General features: G+C 41.6%; 1 protein-coding gene across 12 annotated transcripts in view; it reads left to right on the forward strand.

The window, feature by feature from the left end:
• The window catches only part of ESRRG (estrogen related receptor gamma), a 508,248-nt gene that overhangs the window by 308,980 nt on the left and 180,612 nt on the right, over nucleotides 1–18,656 (forward strand). For 2 of the 12 annotated variants that reach the window (XM_045861534.1, XM_045861620.1), the window contains exon 1: nucleotides 7,305–7,488. The exons of 9 other annotated variants lie outside the window; for them this stretch is intronic. In XM_045861534.1, coding sequence (XP_045717490.1) covers nucleotides 7,433–7,488 — 56 coding nt within the window. In that variant the 5' untranslated portion in view covers nucleotides 7,305–7,432. Of the gene's footprint in view, nucleotides 1–7,304; nucleotides 7,493–18,656 lie in introns of those variants that run through there. One more of the 12 variants, XM_045861599.1, reaches the window with a different exon arrangement.

Raw genomic sequence — 18,656 nt, forward strand, 5'->3', positions numbered from 1 at the left:
CCTTCATTCCCTTATCCAATGTGCTCATTATGTGCCTCTAACTTAGGCGGGAACAGTTACCAAGTTCCTTCGCGGGGCCTGGGGTGGTTGTCAGCTCTGGTGCAGACCCGCGGCGCCACAGCAGGTGGGGGGTGGGGCTTAGAGTAGGCAAAGGTTGGCCATTCAGTAAAAGATGGGTTCCTCAAAGGAGCGGTGGTCCACATGGGCTTGGAAAGGGGCAACTAAGGAGCTGTGAAGAAGAGAGAATTTATCTCTAATTCATCCCCACTTTGGTTTTAACCGCTTTATGTTTCGAAACTTTTGGAGAAGGTGGAGGACAGGGCAGTGTACACTTGGGTCTTTGTCTCTTGGGATCCGATGTCCCTTGGCTCTCACTTGGGACCTCTGTCCTCTGAGTCCTCAGCTCTCAGCTGGGGTTCTACGCACTGGTCTATGGTCGACAATGGTGAGGTCAACATTCAGAGCTTGTTACTACAGGGGCACTGGAAAGGGGAGATTCAGTCTCTTGTAACATGAGCTTTTCTGCTGCCTGGGTGTGTCGCCTGGGGTAAGACTCTTCCCCAGTCAGCCTTGTTCGCCTCCCCTGCAAGGTAGCCATGTCGGGCCCGTATCCCCCCTCCCCCGGGGTCTCTCCCGGCCTGTAATTCACGTTGCCCAGACTCTGTGCTACCGTAGATGTGCGGCCGTTCAACGTAACAGGAGCAAAGCCTTGTGAAGAAGTTGAGTTTCGGGGATATCTGAGCAGAGGAGCAGCTGGGCGAATGAGTTTGTTTGGGAAAGTAATAAACTCAGCAGCTGTATTGACGGAAGGGCTGGGGAGAGGGGTGTGGGAGGAGTCCAAGCCATGTCTCCCGCCCCTTCTTTCTGGTGAACAGTGTGTAACAGAGTACTCTGGAGGGCCAGCAGAACCCCCGCACTTGACCAAGCCTATCTTCCTCCCATGGGGCACAAAACGGGGTGGGAGCTGGAAGGGGGCATCTTTTCTTTCCTTACTGTCATTACGCTATGACAATGTATACGTGGCAGTCTTAGAGCAAGCACTTTATGTCATCTTATGGTACAAGTCATTGGTGTTTTCATTGGGGGAATGCTTACACTTCCTTTTTTAAAAATATTAACATGTTGAGGCCCTGGCTGGCATAGCTCAGTGGATTGAGTGCAGGCTGCGAACCAAAGCATCGCAGGTTCGATTCCCAGTCAGGGTACATGCCTGGGTTGCAGGCCATGACCCCCAGCAACCGCTCATTGACGTTTCCCTCTCTCTCTCTATTTCCCTCCCTTCCCTCTCTAAAAATAAATAAATAAAATCTTTAAAAAATATATTAACATGTTGATCTCCTAGTCAAAAGTGAAGGTCAAAGGACTGAGAGGACCATTCTCTTACATCTCCTCTTTCATTTAATGAGATTTAAAAATAATATAGCTATTATTTACAGAAGGCTCACTGTGTGTAGGATGGCAGTAACTTTTTCTTATCCAAACGCTGATGCTTTTGACAGTATCCAAGGAGGGAATACCGCAAGTGACTAGGCGAGGGCGACTGGCGTAAGTCAGAATGTCCTTGACCCACTAGGTCATGGGGCTCCCCCAGCTTGGACTGGACACTGTGCTAGATCGGCTTACCCCAATTCATGCCCGTAAAGGCATTACAAGATTGTCGTGGTTGCTACTCCCATTTAATAGAGGAGGAAACCGAGTCTTGGATGGGCAGAGTGACTCTAGCCCAAAGCCTCATTCTTCAGGATGCAAATTTGAGACCCAGGCGTGACCTCGCATCAGGGTACCCCCCCGCCCCGGCCTTCTAGGCTCCGACTTCTCCTGGCGTGGCCAGCACACACCCACCTCTCATCACTTCCCTTGGTGGGGGGAAGCAAGTTTTCATCAAATGTATTCATTTATAAAGAGGAACCTTAGAAGTGTATCAGAAAGTTCTAACATCGGAAAAAAAAAACTGTAATAACCTCTTTACACCTGTTTATATGGATACCAGATGCTAAATATCTCGCTTTTTTTTTTAAACCTATCCTTTGAAAATTTGGACAAAAGGGTTATGGGAAGAGAGAACTTTCAAATAGTGTTGGACATTCATGTACATCCAGAAAAGAAATACCTTGTGCTTTTAATTTCTTTTTTGATGTTTCATGGATATATACACTTTTAGCTTCAAATATAGTCCATGTGAAATGGGGTGGTTAATGTGGATGATCGGATCAATTTACTGGTATCAAAGCAAGTATTGCTTATTCTGAAATCTCATATTTTTGTTCCCCTCCCCCCCCCCCCCCCCGCCTTCCTCTCCGCGTGCAGCTGCCCTTTCTTTTGGACGACGTGATCACACACATGATCGGGTCAACAATTTATGGCTTTTAAAAATAGGGATTTTGTCCTCTCTTAGGTTTATTGTTTATCATAATCATCTTTCAAGTGAAAAGGCTAATTTACTCTTTCTATAGGAATATTTTAAGCTTGATTATCATAATATTACAGCTGCCTGAAAAGGTCTAAAATGGGACATTGACCTTGAATGTTTTCTGCATTTAGCTCGTGGTGCTTAACATTCAGGAAAGAGTATAACTGCAACTCATTTATTAATGTATAATCTCAAAATGTTAATGATTGCTCTCTGTAAATACATGCCATGCAGATTATGGGAAGTGTGTAAGATACTGTAAAATGCACTTGGTATTTTACCATGGTGGGGATGTTGAAAATACAACATTACCGGAGTCAGTTTTCCCACTGGAGCTACTGTAGTTTATAATTTAATTTTTACTGACACTGTCCCATGTATATTATTAGCTTGACAAAGTGAAAGTGAAATAACCCCGTTAATTAAACAGAAACCTGTATTAGTTTCTCTGTCTTCCTTTGATCCTCCCCCCACCCCACACACACTTGCACAAACACACGAGGAAAAGAGTTTGCTCCCTCATGGAGGTGACGCATCCGCCCCCCAGAGCATGGGCGTTTTTCACACTGACTCCGTAATTTGGGAGTGGGGTGGATTTACAGGACAAGAGGTTTGTCAGAAGGAAAGGATTTTTTTATTACCGCTTCTGAGGGAGCGATGGCTTGCAGCAGAACTGATTGCTTCTTGCCAATCGAGACAATAATTTAAATATCAAAGCCTGTGCCCTCAAGATGAAAGGCGACAGAAAATGAGGTGTGATGAATTGATAGAGGTCTGGTGGTAATAGTGGAGGACTCGGGCGGACTGGGAAAGAAGTCTCTCCCTGTGCTCTGCGGGGAAGGAGTGTTCTCCAGCAGATTCCCAGCGCACCGGAAATCCTGGGCGCGGATGAGGAAACTGGGGGCGGATGTTCGAGGTGACTGCTGCAGGCCACACCGCTCACGCGGGGACCGAAGGGAGGCTGGGCTTCAGGTCTCCTGCCGGTCCTTCGAGGTTCCTTTTCTGGGGATATTCGCTGTGGGCTTGCTTTTGCTGTTCAAGATAGTAGTTTGTACGAGTCTTGGTTTGCTTTTCTGTAGTGTGGCGTATTACACTACACACGATGCATCGAAACAGCAGGGAAGATGATTCAAAAAGTTAAACAGCTTTCCAAAGGCGCTATGATCTCGAGGAAACAGCTGCAATTTGAAAATCTAGATTTGCAGTGCCTTTGTTTAGTTTTAAATCTTTAACAGTGGCAAACGTGCAACACGAAATCAAAATTTGCTTCTGAAATGGCTTGGCAACTATAAACATTTTCCTACAGATTAGTCCTGTTCGTTTTCCGAAAAGGAAGGTGGGAACTAAAAATAGCTGTTAATGCACAATAATTAGCAAGACTAAGCATTTCTCATCTTCTTTGAGCAACATGAGAATGTATTGTTAGGACGTTTTGGCAATGATCCTGATTAAAATACAGTGAAAAGTTCAGGTATAGACATAGGACTCTTTACCTTTTGTGTCCACCTCTGTTTTTTGCTTGTTGCCATTCTGTTTTTGCAAGCAGAAAAGAAGCGTATGTTCTGCTTGGTGTTTGTGTGTTAGGTGGGCCCCAAGAATGACGTCTTTTGGATATTTCTGACTGCATGGTTTAGAGAAGAGATTTAGACTGTGCAGGGACCCAGGGCCTGAGGCAAAATATACTGACATTAACTAATTCATTAATATTCTTCGTGAAACAGTCCTAAAAGGTCCTTTTTTTCTGGTCCCCTTTATCCTGCTGTGGGTGGATTCCTTGTGGTAAGATTGTGAAGTATATAGACTGATGAGCAATATGTGTTTATTTTAAGCTGTTTTTCTATTTGTTTGTTTTCTTCCAAATCCTTTGAGGTGAGATTCTTAAAGGTTTGTGCCCCACGTTGCTCATGGCATGTTTATTTCCTGTGATCACCCCCTCTCACTCCCTCCAAGGTTAGGAAACTCTGTGGCCAGGGACGATGCTTGAGATGACTAAGCTGCGTGTTTATAAAATATTCTGGAAGCTGTCTGGCAAGTGTAGTGCCATAGATATTATTTTAAAATTTAAATGGGTTAGACTAGATTCGAGGCAGTGGGTGTAATCTGAGGTCCTTGACTTGTAGAGGTGACACATGGATCCCGAGGGGAAAACGCACAGCCCTACAAACCCAGTGTACCTCTGGTCATTCAGAGAGCAGCTAGCTCCGTGGGCACGGCACCTTGCGTGGATGGAATACATTCAGCAAACATCAGCAGGGACACCACCGTGGGTCTCCGTGAGCACAGAAGAAAGATGTGCACATCATGAACACAAGTCTAACTATGTTTAAAAATATAAACCAACATAATCAAATGCTTCATAGTGGATCACACAGTTCATAATGGATCACATAAGAACCCAAAGGGAGCAAGAAAATTCCAGGAGATGAAAGACAACTCCTGTGCAACGTGGTGACTTAAGGTCCATCAGTAAAGAATTGACTGCAAATCTTGTCTTTACAAAGCCATTGTAGGGGAGTGGTAAACAGGTCCTGTTGCAGAATGCTAATGCAGAGAAACCGACGGCAATGCAGGGTCTGCACAGGTGAAAATCTGAATGCCTTGAGTACATTAAATTCTATTTTATTTTTTTGAAGAGGTCTCTGGACAAGAGGAAACTTTTTGTTTGCAAATCTTTTTCAAATATGTATGATTGGATGTACTGACTACCCTTAGGATATTAGTTTATTTAGAAATCAAATTAGTAATCTTTGAATCCATATTTTTAAAACTGGATTTCTAATGCTCTATTAGCTTCCACACTCCTTATAGTACTTTAGAAAAGGTCATGTTTCTTTTTCAAATGCCTTTTTATTTATTTAGTTATAAAATGATCATATGTCTCATTTTAGACTGAATAGACAAATATTTCTTTTTTGAGTGTCTGCAGAATGCTTGGATTTTCTTCCACATATCAAAGCTCTTTTAATTCACTGCTCACCACCAAATTTACATCTTAATTGCAGAGTTCACATTTAACAATATAGACAGCATAATGCTACTGGTAATTAAGCTTCTACTACCTGCTTTTATATACAGTATTCTCAAGCACAGTTTTTGCTATGCGAGTTCCCACCTAGAAACTTGCATGCATTTAGACCACAAATAAAGGAAATCAGGCCTAAATCTTAGATATGGCTAAATACTTGGTAGAAAAATTGCTTTCTCCTCTGGGGGGGGGACCAAATCATGTCTGTTATTTTTATATTCTGAATTTTAATGTGGCTGTTCTATTTTAGGGTTTTGTTTTTTTTTATAGACCTAGGAAATTTGAGAGGGTTGAGAAAAAGAATCTAGTTCTGATTTAGTGAATTTAATACACACTATCTGAATTAATTTATTTTGATCTCAAAGACTATACTATTTATATCATGTATGGCTTATGATAGCTACAAAAGCCTGGTAAGCAATAGAGATGAATTATATCAATATCTCCATAAGGTAGCATATAAATGTACATATATAAATATATATTTATATTTATATAAATAGCTGGTAAATAGCTTTGCTATAAATAGCTGATATCTAGTCCAAGTACAGTTACCAGTATAAAAAATTATATATTCTATAACGGGACTTAAGAAAACTCTTTGCCATATGGAATCGCACTATATCACTATATGCTATTGGAGGAAAAACACCCTCCTCCTCCTATAGCCTCTTAAAAAAAAGCACACTTTTGTTTGAGAATTCTTAGTTTTGCAAATTATTATCTGTTTGGAAGTAGTCCTTATACTGACCAGATCATTTGATGATTTACAAAATGTTTCTGAGCTGAATTTTAAAAGCATTCAGGGAGTGTTATGTATAGGAACAAATATGTAAACTGCATTTTATTGGAAAGCCGATGTTTTGAGTAAAATCATATATATTTTTGTATGTCTCCCAGTTTGGAGGCTTGTACTGAAGTTAAGTATATGATTAAGAACACAGAGTGCAGGCTGTCCATACTCAAAATGCAGTCTTTATTTTGTCCAGACTCACTGAGAGAGCTTTAATGGACTATTTACCCCATAGCCCTCCGCCTCCCACCCCTGAAACTGCAGAGGCCAATTTGTCCTGCCGTTTTGAAAAGCTAGGCACCCTATCTATCCCTGTAGTTAGAGAGACAACAGCAGGTAAAGAAATGTTTACACAGAAAATATACATAGGCATTCTCTCCAATTGTCCGGAGGCACTATTTCCTCTTCTGTAGTTGTGAAAAACCGAATTCCTCCTCCAAGACGAGATCTCCATTCACATGCCCGAACAATTGAGAAGAATGTCTTTGACGCTTTAGAACAGGGAAACAGGCGCGACACGGTGACGAATGCACGATAAAGTAGGCACTAAATAAGCAGCCCACCGGCCCGGTGGGCCAAACACAGACAACAGCAGGACGAACTTCATTCTCTACCTTCCGCGGAGTGAGTCCTTTCCCAAATTAACTCAGAGTGCGAGAGCTCTTCTTTTCAAGGCAAACCAGATCTGAGGTTGGAAACCAGTGCCTCCCAGTGCTTAGAGAGTTAAGTTAGTTAGGTTTGTTTGCAGCTTCCCGGGGTGGGGGAGGGGGGGAAAAAAGGAAAGGAAGAAAGGAAAGACGGAAGGAAAAGCACAGCGTGTCCTGGGAGCGCGCGGCGCTCTCTCCGGTCCTGGCTCTGTTTCTCTCCCGCTCCGCGTGCACCCCCTCGGCTCGTCTGCACCCTTGCTACCTGCCTGGCTGCGCGCTCGGGCAGCCTCCCGTCGCCTCCGTCCTGATTGGGCAGCGGCCCCCCAATCGGCTGCGAGGCTGGGCCGGTGGGGCTGCATATGTAAAGCCCTACTTCATATTAATGAGCTCCAATCGGGGCTTTAAGTCCTTGATTAGGAGAGTGTGAGAGCTTTGGTCCCAACTGGCTGTGCCTATAGGCTTGTCACCAGGAGAACGTTTGTGTTAATTGCACTGTGCTCTGTCAAGGAAACTTTGATTTATGGCTGGGGTGCGCACATAATGGTTGCCGGCCGCACATGGATTCGGTAGAACTTTGCCTCCCTGAATCCTTCCCCCTGCACTACGAGGAAGAGTAGGTACCTTTTTCTTTCCTTTTTAAACTCGCGTGGGGGTGCGCGTGTGGGGTGGGGGTGGGGCGGGGTGGGGGGCGGACAGAATGTGCCTTTGCCCCCTGATTCAGGTAGTGCCCCCGGTGTTTTCTGTGCCCGAGTGCCTTGTTTGTGTCTGTCTTGTGCCTTTTGTGTGGAGGATCAGCGCCTAATTCAGTAAGTCGAGAATTGTTCTACCACTCCAATGTTACCTTTGAGGCAAAGCTCAGTGACTGTCAGTAAAACAGCTGTGTGACAGTCACTTCTTATTCAGGTGCTAAGAATAGGCACTTGGCACAAATGCTTAGTGAACTGTTAAAATGCATCTTTTACTAGGGACCCATTTCCCAAGGAAAGATGTTTTAAAATACAATATTCAAAATGATTTATACTATCGAGTGCTTCTTATGTATTTGCAGTTTGACAGGTATTTCCAGCTCCTTGTCATTTCTTACCCGGCAGAGTTAGAGGCAAAATTGCACATTTACTAACGCTCCTTCGGAGAACAATTTAAAAACTAGCCCCTTGCAATTCAGGGGCTAGAATAATGTTATTTGCATGGTTAGCGTTAAGTCAGCACTTAACTGACAAATCAGTCCATTAAGTAACATGAGATTTTTCACACATTATAAATATTTAAGGGGAGGAAAACCTAAGGAAGAAACAGTCGTGACTTTTTGAATTTCCCCTTGAATAGACAGTGTGGAGATTGTGGATTTGTTTCATGTATCAAGTCCAGGAAATACAGAAAAGTACTTTTGTTCTTACATACAGTTTAAGTCATATTTAGGGATATCTTTCTGTGCAGGGATCCATGTATTTGGGTTACTAAAATGGGGGAGCAGTGAGTGGGGGCAGGGGAAGTAAATTAGGCATTCTTGTGTAAATGAGGAGGTGATAAAGTTAATTTCAATCCACTGTTAAGATAAAATACTAGTATACTAGGGGAGCTGTCACTGCTTCCTCTTTCTGGGGCTTTGCTTTCACATTACCGTAATACCAACTGTTACAATTCTGAAAAGCGTGCCTTTGGCAAGCATTTCTTTCTATAGATTGCGAAGAAAATATAAAACTCCAGAGGATGAGGTAGTGTATTATAGGTGGATGTCCACTAGCTGTCCTTAGTGACTGCATATTGCAGCGCTTTGTAATTAAGTGAGAAATGAAAGTGGCTTTCGGTCTCCGCGGCTGCCCGCGTGTGTGCCTGGGTGTAAGTGTGTGTATGTATATATGCATGTGCACACCCACCCACCTACACACACACACACACTCACACACACAGGGGATATTAGCCACGAGGTGGACATAGGCAGCACCGAAAGACTGGAAGGCTGTGCATGCATCAGTTTGAAACACTCAGAGGTAGAAACAACCTTCAACTGTGTGAAAATAAAAATGGAAAATAAACAAAGGTAGGACTGCCCCCCACCTCAGCTGTAGTCTGAAGGTTCGTGGACCTGGGGCTGGAGAATGGGAGAGTTTAAAAGGTCTTCATTCATGCCAGGAAGGGCGCCTTATCTGAGCTCACCCAGATTCTGAACTTTCTCTCTTAAATAAATAAACCAAACAAACTTTAAAAATCCCCCAGAGGCTTCTTTTTTAAAGTCGTTTCCCTGAATTTAACTTATAGCCAATTTGAGTAATTCGTTTAGATAAGCCTCTTAAAGCAGATGCATCTGAATGAAGTCAGGGCACTTGTCCTTTTGGCTTGGGCGCAAGATTCAAACGAGCTTTCTCTTTAGCTCAATCCAAAGTCATCTTTAAAAAAAAAATACAGATTTAGTGTCTGGATGCAGTTCTGATGGTTACGTGGTTCACTGGACAGACAGAAAGATCTAATGCTAAGCAACACATCTGCCTCTCTGTCTCAATTAATAAACCACAGAATTTATACATGCTATTAATATTCATAGTAATTGTACTGGGTTAAATCTCATCACGTGTGCACACACATAGAAACGAAACCAGTAATGCAGTATCCGAGGGGTCCCCCGGACAATTTCTGCTTCGGAGGCTGTTGGAAAAGGTTCGTACAATTTATTGACCACTCCGAGGAGGGCCTAAAATGTTAACCTGTAACTGTGTATTTTTTTTTTATTTTAGGAAATCTGCCAGCACATTAAAGGACATAATACTTGAAAGCTTGTTTCACATTTCATAGCCGTGATAACTGATAGCATAAATAGATGAAAATAATATCTCTGCTCATTCTGACATACGTGTCTGGCTAATCATTCTAAATGAGTGTGCTCATCACATGAATCCCTTTCAACCTCTGATTAAAATGTAACATTGACTACAGGATTATAGAGCGGACTTCATTTTACTGACTGTTTTAACAGTTGTCACAGCTGTTGAGAAAAAGGAAAGGCAATTGAAACACTCCAAAACAGGCAAGGCGAGGAGGGAGCAATCCAGTAAATTTCAGCTTGATCCATTGAAATCCAGACGTTGAAAATGAAACAAATTTGGGCTTAAAGGCTCCTACTGGGGGCTCTGCATGTTTTATTTTATATGGTCCACTCTTTCTGTTTCTGGGTTTTTGGATTATTTTTTTTCTCTCTGCCTCATTGGTCCTTATTAAAAGCTCAAGTAAATTGAAATACAACTATCTAAAAGTAATACTATAATGTCAAAATACACAGGATAAATATAGACAGGAAGGAAAAATGTATACAAAACAATAACAACAGCAAGGCTAAATCAGGCTTAAAAAAAAAGAAGCTTGCTAAGCCACTTGAGATGCAATATTATTTGAGAACTATGAAAAGACACTTTAAGTTTATGTTTCTATGAAAAAATACTTAAACTCCAGACTTGGAGGCCAGATTACTTTTCTTCCTGTTTCTTCTCTGTATATCTGTTGAAAACACTTGCAGCCTTCAAGGTAGGTGGTATAGGTGGGGCTTTCTGATAATTTCTTTGTAAGTTGCTGGAATGACAACCAGCTACACTCAGGGGCGAGTGTTCTTGAGCGCTAGTCTAGTAATCTTGTCTCTCACGTCAGTCAAGTGACCAGATTCATCCCCTGTTTCCTAAACATTAAATGACCACTGCTGTTTGTGGGCATATCCCAAACTGTATCTAGTCAAGATGGCCAGACAGCGTGCATTATGTAATATATGATTTCTCCTTGCAGTAAGCAAAAAGGTGCGTCTGAGTTAATGCAATATGGGTTGAATGGGAGTGGTAAGTCAGTGACAGGACCCACGTCTCACCAGCCCTTTGTGTCCCTGTATTTATGGAGCGCCCTGCACATTTGGTGCTAAGTTTAGAAATCCTCCTTCTCCAGAAAGGGCTGGCAAATAGCTTTCCAGGGCCTGGGCAGAGGCGAGGGCGACGATGGTAGTGGGTTTGTATAGCGATGGTTTCTCATCTTACTGTGTTTATGGCACTGCTGTTTTATTTACTGAGCCTAGCGTGTTGCAGCGGTAATTAACCCATGTTATTAGCAAAGCCCTTGTGGATATCCATTAATTCTCTTGCATGGATGATCATTTTTTTAGTGTTTTCTCCCCAGAAAGGTGGTGGTATTCTTTTAAAAAAAATTCTAAATTGACAACCTTTGATAAATTTCTTTGATTTAATCTGACCTGGAATATAGAGTGAACATCTTATAAAGACTGGTATTGTAATTCAGCTTTTAAAAATGCTAACAGGGGCCAAAGAAAAATGTGTATATTTTTTTGTTTTTCTCAAAGTAAAAAAGACAAGAAATTAAGGCTTAAAAAAGAAAGTCATACAGGAAATCAGTGTTAACTACAGATTTTCCAGATCTTAGAATTTATGATAATTTCTGCCTCTGTGGTCTTTTAATTAGGTTTTTACTTAGTTAATAATACTCTAGGCATTTTTGTCCAATATTGAGCCAGCAGAAAAAGACCTGTGCCTCCCGTGCTGAAAAAAGATAAGGACCATCTCATCAGCCGGGCTGTACTTTTGCAATTAATTTTAGGTTTGTGGGGCTATTCATCACAAAGGGCAGGTAACTGCTCTCTGAGTCTGTTTAACCATACTTTCACAAGAACTCACTCCAGCCCGAACTCCAGACAAAGAAGAGACCGTGCTTTCGGGAGGCAGGCATAACGCCCCATCTCAAGTCCGTATCACGTGTGAAAAATTCCTCAACATTTGTTTCAACCTCGTCACGACAGCAAAACATTTCTTTGTGCTCCTCCTAAAGTGCTGTTCAGCTCTGGAGGTTTTGCTTCTGTTATTACCTAAAATAAATTAAAATCTGGGCTTTTGGCTGATACACTGTTGTCACACCAGTGGCAATGAATAGCAGTGGTTTCTGCTGAACCAATTAATTAATAAGAAATAAACTTTTTTTTAGGATCAGCTGTCCTGCATTTAGAAACAAGAGCAGAGCCTCCCCTCGGTAGAACTTGCAAGGGGTGCGGCAGCCAGGCTTTGCTCTGGTTTGTGCTTCAGAGCAAACCCATGGGCGAGAGAGACAATACAGTGTTGATCTGTCGTGAGTGCATATGAGCTCCGGCCCCAGCCAGCTCTCGGGAGGAAATCTTTGATTGCGCCGGCCCAGTTTGTTCAGTTTTTATCTCTTTTACATCCACTGGCCTTGTATTAAATTGTCATTGTCCCAAAGCACGCGGGAGATAGAAATGAATTGCGGTGCTCCCCATTCCCTGACAGTGAAATATTTAGGGTCTCTTTCTCCAATCATACTTATGTGTGTGTTTGATTGTGTGAGGGTCGGTACCGAGCATCTCTGCCGCTCGCCATCCTCCCCGCTGCATTTTCTCCGCTTTGCCATTGATTATCATTTCCATTGCCATGTGGATGTGGATGTATGAGGTCTGTGCCACCGTAAATAAATATATGCTCGTCAGGTACTTCAACATCCCGCTCAGCAGACAGAATGTGCACACACGTGTGTGTGTAACATGCATGTGGAGCGCACCTATGGATGGGGAGAGGTGTCTGCATGGACTGTTGGGACGCTGCGAAGAGTGTGCATGCACATTTATGTAACAATTATTTTTTCTAATCAATTAGCTGTCAGTTAAATTTGCCAGGCATGATTTTAACCCAGTATTAGGATTTCAGGTATTTATCAGGTCTGATTTTAAACTCAGCTGCTTTAAGTACTATGTAAAAGACCAAGTTACCAGGTGACTTGAAAAGTAAACTTGTTTCTGATTTTATAGTTGTTTAATTTGGATCATTCCTAAATTCAATATCTAGTAATCATAAATAATTTATAAATTAGGAAATAAACTACTAATATTAAATGCATAGTTTGATGGTATGGGTGCATATCCAAGAACCAGTTTTGAATTTGCTGCATTGTTTTCTTCTACAATTAGATCTGAAAAAATATTTTAATGTCAATATGATAGCTTTCAAATAAATGTAAATTATGAATTTCATTTTTTGTACTATATGCCACTAGCTTATTTTTCCTGCTAAAGGAAACATAAAATTAATATTATGCTTGTATACAATACAGCATCAATTTCAGAATTTTTGAATTTTTTCCCAAGAGCTAATTTTGGAAGTCTGTGATTTTGTTTAGTGAATTGGAATGAGTGCTGAGAGAAAATGCTAACAAATGTTCCTTCTATTCCAGTTCTTGTTCTAATTCATGTTCTTATTTAAATTCTCAGATTCATTTCCTACCTTTATTTGTTTGTGTGACACTTTAACACATTTAATGTTTCTGTGTTTAAACAACAACAAAAACATCCTGCTGTTTCTTTCTGCCAATCCATCAGATCACAGTTAGCTCCCTCATTTTCTGAGGTTGATGCGTGGCAGGCATGTGCCTTTTGAAGGCCTTACCTGGTGTCTTTCTCTTGGTTCAAGTTCATTTTAGACTTATACTGTCTAAGGTCTAGGAAACTTCAGCTATAAAAATAATTTTCATGCACAGTCTTAGCAAACACATTTTTCTTCTCTACTTTTTCTTTACAGAAGTGCCCGATGTTTCTTTTCCTCTGATTTTTTGGTCAGTATTTCTCAGTATTTTCTGATAGCATTTTTCAATCAATTACAGAAAAACCATTGAATTGAGAAGACTTAGGTTTTGTGTATGTGTGGTGTGTACGTAGATCCATTCATCCCCTTTTAATTAAAAAACGTTTTTAAATGTTTGGAGAAAACTTGCTTTTTATGTTGTGATTTCTTCAAATGGTATGCCTTTTTAATTTATGGCAATGCATGTCTATTTGGAAGAGAATACACTAAGGCAAAGCAATAAAAGAAAAGGCACAGTTTTAAATAAATTGGCCTCTCACTGGCCAATTCAGGTCTATTTTAATATTCCGGCACAGATCTGCGTGTGCATTTGAATATAAATATATAATATGCAGCAGTGCCCATTAGAAATATAATTAGGAATTCTTTCACACAGTATAATAAATGAAAACACTTGCTTTTAGCATTTAAAATCTATTTAAATACTTACTTAAAGTGTTAAACTCATGGAGAGCCTACCTAAGATTCGAAGACATGGCAAAAAAGAACGCTTAAAAGTAAATTTGTGTTTTAATTATAAAAGGCAGTCTTTGTGCCTCCTGGTATTGCTTGGAGTGAAACGAAGTAGCATCTATACTGTTCATCATTTTGATTGGAAGTACACATTATGTGTAATATGCTTTGGCAGCACTTACGTAGCCAAAGAAAACAAATTAATATGGGGCATCCTGAAGGCTGTCAGGCATATCACAGATGTGTCAATTTAACTTCGCTTCATCATACACCTTCTCCGCAAACAGTTGCTTCCGAGGGTGCTAAATAAAGGGGCAGCTACCAATACATCCTCACGTTGCACCAGAGACGGATGGCTACAGGAGAGGGATGGAAGTCAGCCCGTGTGCTTCCTTCTTTTTAAAACTGACTGTGGGAATAGAGACAGCATAGATCCTAATGAGGGTTTTTTTAAGAGTATAACTTAAGCTTGTTCAAATCTTGCTGGTGGGTTAGAAGTAATAATGGCCCTTATTTGAAAACGCCTGACGTGCCAGACCCCAGTTGCTCTCATGGGTGAGGCGCATGCAGACTGAAACATGCAGAACCAGGAGCTTCGTCCACCCACTTTTCACAGGGGGCCTCTGTTTGCCGTTGTGCTTGAAATGCATTTCCTGAGAAATTTTTAAAAAAATCATGTGCTTTCTTTTTGCATGGCTTGTTCAATATGCAAAAGATGAAATTTAAAAAAGTGAAACAAGAACTTGTGCACAAAAAACAGGCGGGAGCCCACTAGGTTCTTTTTTTCCTCCATGGTCAGAATTGTCTTTTTGTATACGATCATTTCGTTTTCATCTGCACTAGGGGGATTTCACTCATTTGTAATGGCTTTGGAGAATTTAATCAAAGGACTTATTAAGTAAATATACTTAGTTCCTTTTAATACTTACAATGTGAATTAAAATGTTTGAAAATGTATACTTTTCAGTTAATCTGTTTTTTCATTTTATATTTATAAAAATTCATTTTGCTTTGAAAAGCAGGTCTAAAATTACATTCAGAATTAGCAAAAATGGCGGATAATGTGAAAAATTATATAGACTGTGGTCTGAGAAAACAATTCAAATGTGAGGTTCAATCGATTGTCCTTTGCCCTCCATATTTCCAAATTTTCATAGTGCTTTAACATCTCCAAAAATGTAAGGTGGCCAAGTTACAATGTATTCATTTTCCATAGATGAATAAATTCTATAATGTTTTCCTGCCATCCCCGAATCTATTAAAACAGATCATATATGATGAGGAGGAATATTGTACTTGTAACCAACTGTTTGTGGACCGAAAAGGGAAAGACATATACATACAGGGGTGGAAAAAAGAAACTTAAATTACCAGCCATCATTACCTAACAGATAAATCATCAGTAAGAATATGAAATAATAATAATAATAGTAAGATAAATAACACAATAATGAATAAATAAATAACAGCACAGTAATAAACTATTTCATGTCATCACAACTGTAAACCTACGTTTTCCCACCCTGTACAGTTGAGAAGAGTCGTGTCTTTCTCCTAGGAGAAGCGACTGCGTGCAGTTGGGGCTGAGGCCCACGCAGTGACAGCAGTGTCCCTTTTAGCCGTAGGCTTAAATGAGACCTGCCTCATCAGTCCTGGGATCATAGTGTCACAGATGGAAAAGCACCCATCAGCTGAGCTGTACTGAACTGCACACTTGGCTAATTCATCTTATTGCTCTACACGTCTAAGGCGAGGCTCCGGCCGTGTGTGGAGGCCAGGCGGGGAGACAGAGACGCGAGCTGGGCCCAGGTGGGAGCAGGTGGCTGCCTGTCCCTGTTCCCTCCTGGCCTCTCAGTCAGGGACGATGAGGCACAAAGGGGCAGCATAGGCACAGTTTCTTCCCAGGAATTTATTTTTCAGTTGTTCAAGTAAGTTTCACATGCCTCTTCGGTTCTGGAAATGCCACTGTTGTCTTTCATGCTCTGAAGGACGACTCACACGTATGAACCATGAACTGGCTTAAGCATTTTTTAAGAGCTAGAAGCAGAGAGCAGATCGCATGCGTGCGTCAGTCTGGACGAAGACTCCTGTCTGGGTGGAACTGGTCAGTCGGTTACGTCTGAAGAAGGACCAGAATGAGGTCCAACACTCCAATTGTATTTCTTTTTTCTTTCCTTGTAGTGAACAAAACTGTCCTGTCCAGAGCGTTTATGAGGGTTTTAGTGATTGGAAAATCTGTCCTGGGAGTGTGGTCACCCTAGGCAATAGCCTTCCTTTCTATCTTGTCTTCAGTTTACCGGGTCAGTCTCAGCGTTTGGTGACATTGTCTGTTGTGTGTGCTCATGTAATGGAATGTCTTTACCTGCACGCGGAGATGCCTGTGCAGTTCTAAAGACCTTCCCCCAAACCCCCCAGTCCTAGCACCATTTAAAAAACATTCTGTTCTATTTCCCTGTTTTGCTAAAGGATCCTTTACTTTGGGAAAAGGTAAGTGTGTGCAGAGACCTTCATTGCCATTTGCATACACAGTGCATTCCCCCCACCCCAAATTCCAGAGAGATTGCCTTCAACTTTTCATATTTATTCCCCTTTTGTTTCTGTTTGTTGTGCATTCTAGTTGAGTGCTTTTATGGTGTTTTCTTGATTGTTGTCAGTTTGGGGTACTTGCTGCTGACATTTTTGTTAAGTTAATGCCACAGCAGAAAACCCTGTGGCCAACTGGAATCTGGCCGTGGGTCACAGAAGACACAACTCGCGTTTGATTGTGTGTAAATACAGTTAGTTAGCCGAGGGTTGATCAGATAGCTAGGCAGAAAGAGAGAGGAGGAGTACACACTGTTTTCAGTAACTGTGCTGTTCATACACCTGATAAGATGGAGAGAGCTTTTTGAAATGCTGATAGGCTCTGAATAAGAAAAGAATAATCACTTCTCTTGGCACCAGCTTATCAGCAATGAAGTAAAATGCCAACACTTTTACATTAGCAAAAGTAAATGTTTTAGACACTCTGTGCCTTTTTTCATTCACGTTAAATAGGAGGAGTGCTTTTGGAGTGAGCTGTAATGAATAGGAGGATTTATTACCTTGACTAAATTACAGGTGAATACGTTGATAAAAGAACCTTTCGCGTCAACAGCAGCTTCTTTGATAAGCAGGTGCGTCGATGCCGTACGTTCTCTGGAGAAATTAAGTATTCCTCTTCCCACTCCAGTTCTATTAAGCATCATTTCTGATGTGAGAAGATGCAGTTATATCCTCCATCAGTGGGGTCTCCTTGTTTTTCCAGCAGGTGGGTGGCAGGCTTGTAAAACACCGGCGGGCTGCGGTTGAGGAAGTTGGGGGCATCTGTAAGTTTCTGTCCTCCACGCTGAACCAGCAAACTCCTACTCAAGAAATTGTATTTTTCCCCTCCAGAATGGAATGAGACTCGTGATAAATTTAGGATACTTTGATGAGAAGATAAATGTATTTGTCCAAGTTAGTCCATTGTTAAAGCCTCCCCTTACTAAAGAGAGAGAGAGAGAGAGACAGGCAGGCATTGGCTTTGTTCTTCTGTATAAACCATGGACTTTCTCTGCCATTTTCTCCTCTTTGTAATTTGACGCCTACAAATAATTTGGCGTATTCAGATTTGATAAATGATAGTGCAAGAGCAGATTGATTGATTTTGGATTACTATTGATTACTCTCAATGAGATCACTGTGACACACTCGAATCAATAGTATTCGATTAAGCGAGGCACCACGGTTCTATACATTCAGCAGCGCGGGGAGTTCAGGAACAGAATGTTCACAAGCTGATAAATTGACAAAGCGTTCAGCTTTAAATAGCCCTTTGTTCAGGGCTGTTCCTTAAAATATATTTCATTGGAAAGTTCGCTTTCTGCAACTCTGGGCCTTTCTGTGGAAGAAAGGTCATCGGTTTAAGGTTTATTAAATTTTAACTAAAAACAACTGGGCTCCATTTAGGTGTAAAATAATTTAAGTGCTTACTGCAGGCAAACTTCATGCTTTGAGCTGTGGCTCCAAGGTTTTACTCGCTTACGGAGACGTCAATTGTAAACATAAAAATGCATCGCTGGGAATGTAACGGTTTAAGATTCAAATGGAAATAAAAATTCCTGCCCGGGGAAAGCACTCCTAAGTCTTAACTTTCTCCGGAAGTGGGCAGGCGTGGGGTGGGCCCTGGGAGGCGGCGGCAGGGAGAGGAGCACCTTGCTCCAGAGCCAGACAGCTTTTATCCCCCGGCCTAGCTGAGGGTATTCATCATGCCGCCGATACTACATGCAAAACACTAAATAGCATTTGATCTGAAAGCCACTAGCGCCGCTGATGCGCCGAAACCTTTGTGTCCCGAGCGAACTTACAGAGTCACTGGGGAAAAAGCATCCGTGTTTCAAGTCCTTTCACAGAGGGGCTGAAGGAGGAGGCTCTGCCACCAGAACCCATCCTGGCACAGCGCTGGCACTGGGAAGAGACCGTCTGCTCTTCCATTAGCATGAGGTCTCCACGTCGTGCCTCAGAAGGTTAACGCTCCATTGAATGCGTGAAAGTTCTCACTTGCGAGACTTGATCATCCCATGAAATTTTGACGACTGGGGGCCTGGGGACCCCGAATCATAACTTGTTTCAGTCTTGAAATATACTTGATAAATCCTCTCATTCTGATGATAATGAAAAAAACCCCAACAACTAGAGATGG

The sequence above is a fragment of the Phyllostomus hastatus genome, unplaced genomic scaffold (assembly GCF_019186645.2).
Source record: "Phyllostomus hastatus isolate PE091 unplaced genomic scaffold, TTU_PhHast_1.1 phas_contig_148, whole genome shotgun sequence".
NCBI classification, from domain to species: domain Eukaryota; kingdom Metazoa; phylum Chordata; class Mammalia; order Chiroptera; family Phyllostomidae; genus Phyllostomus; species Phyllostomus hastatus.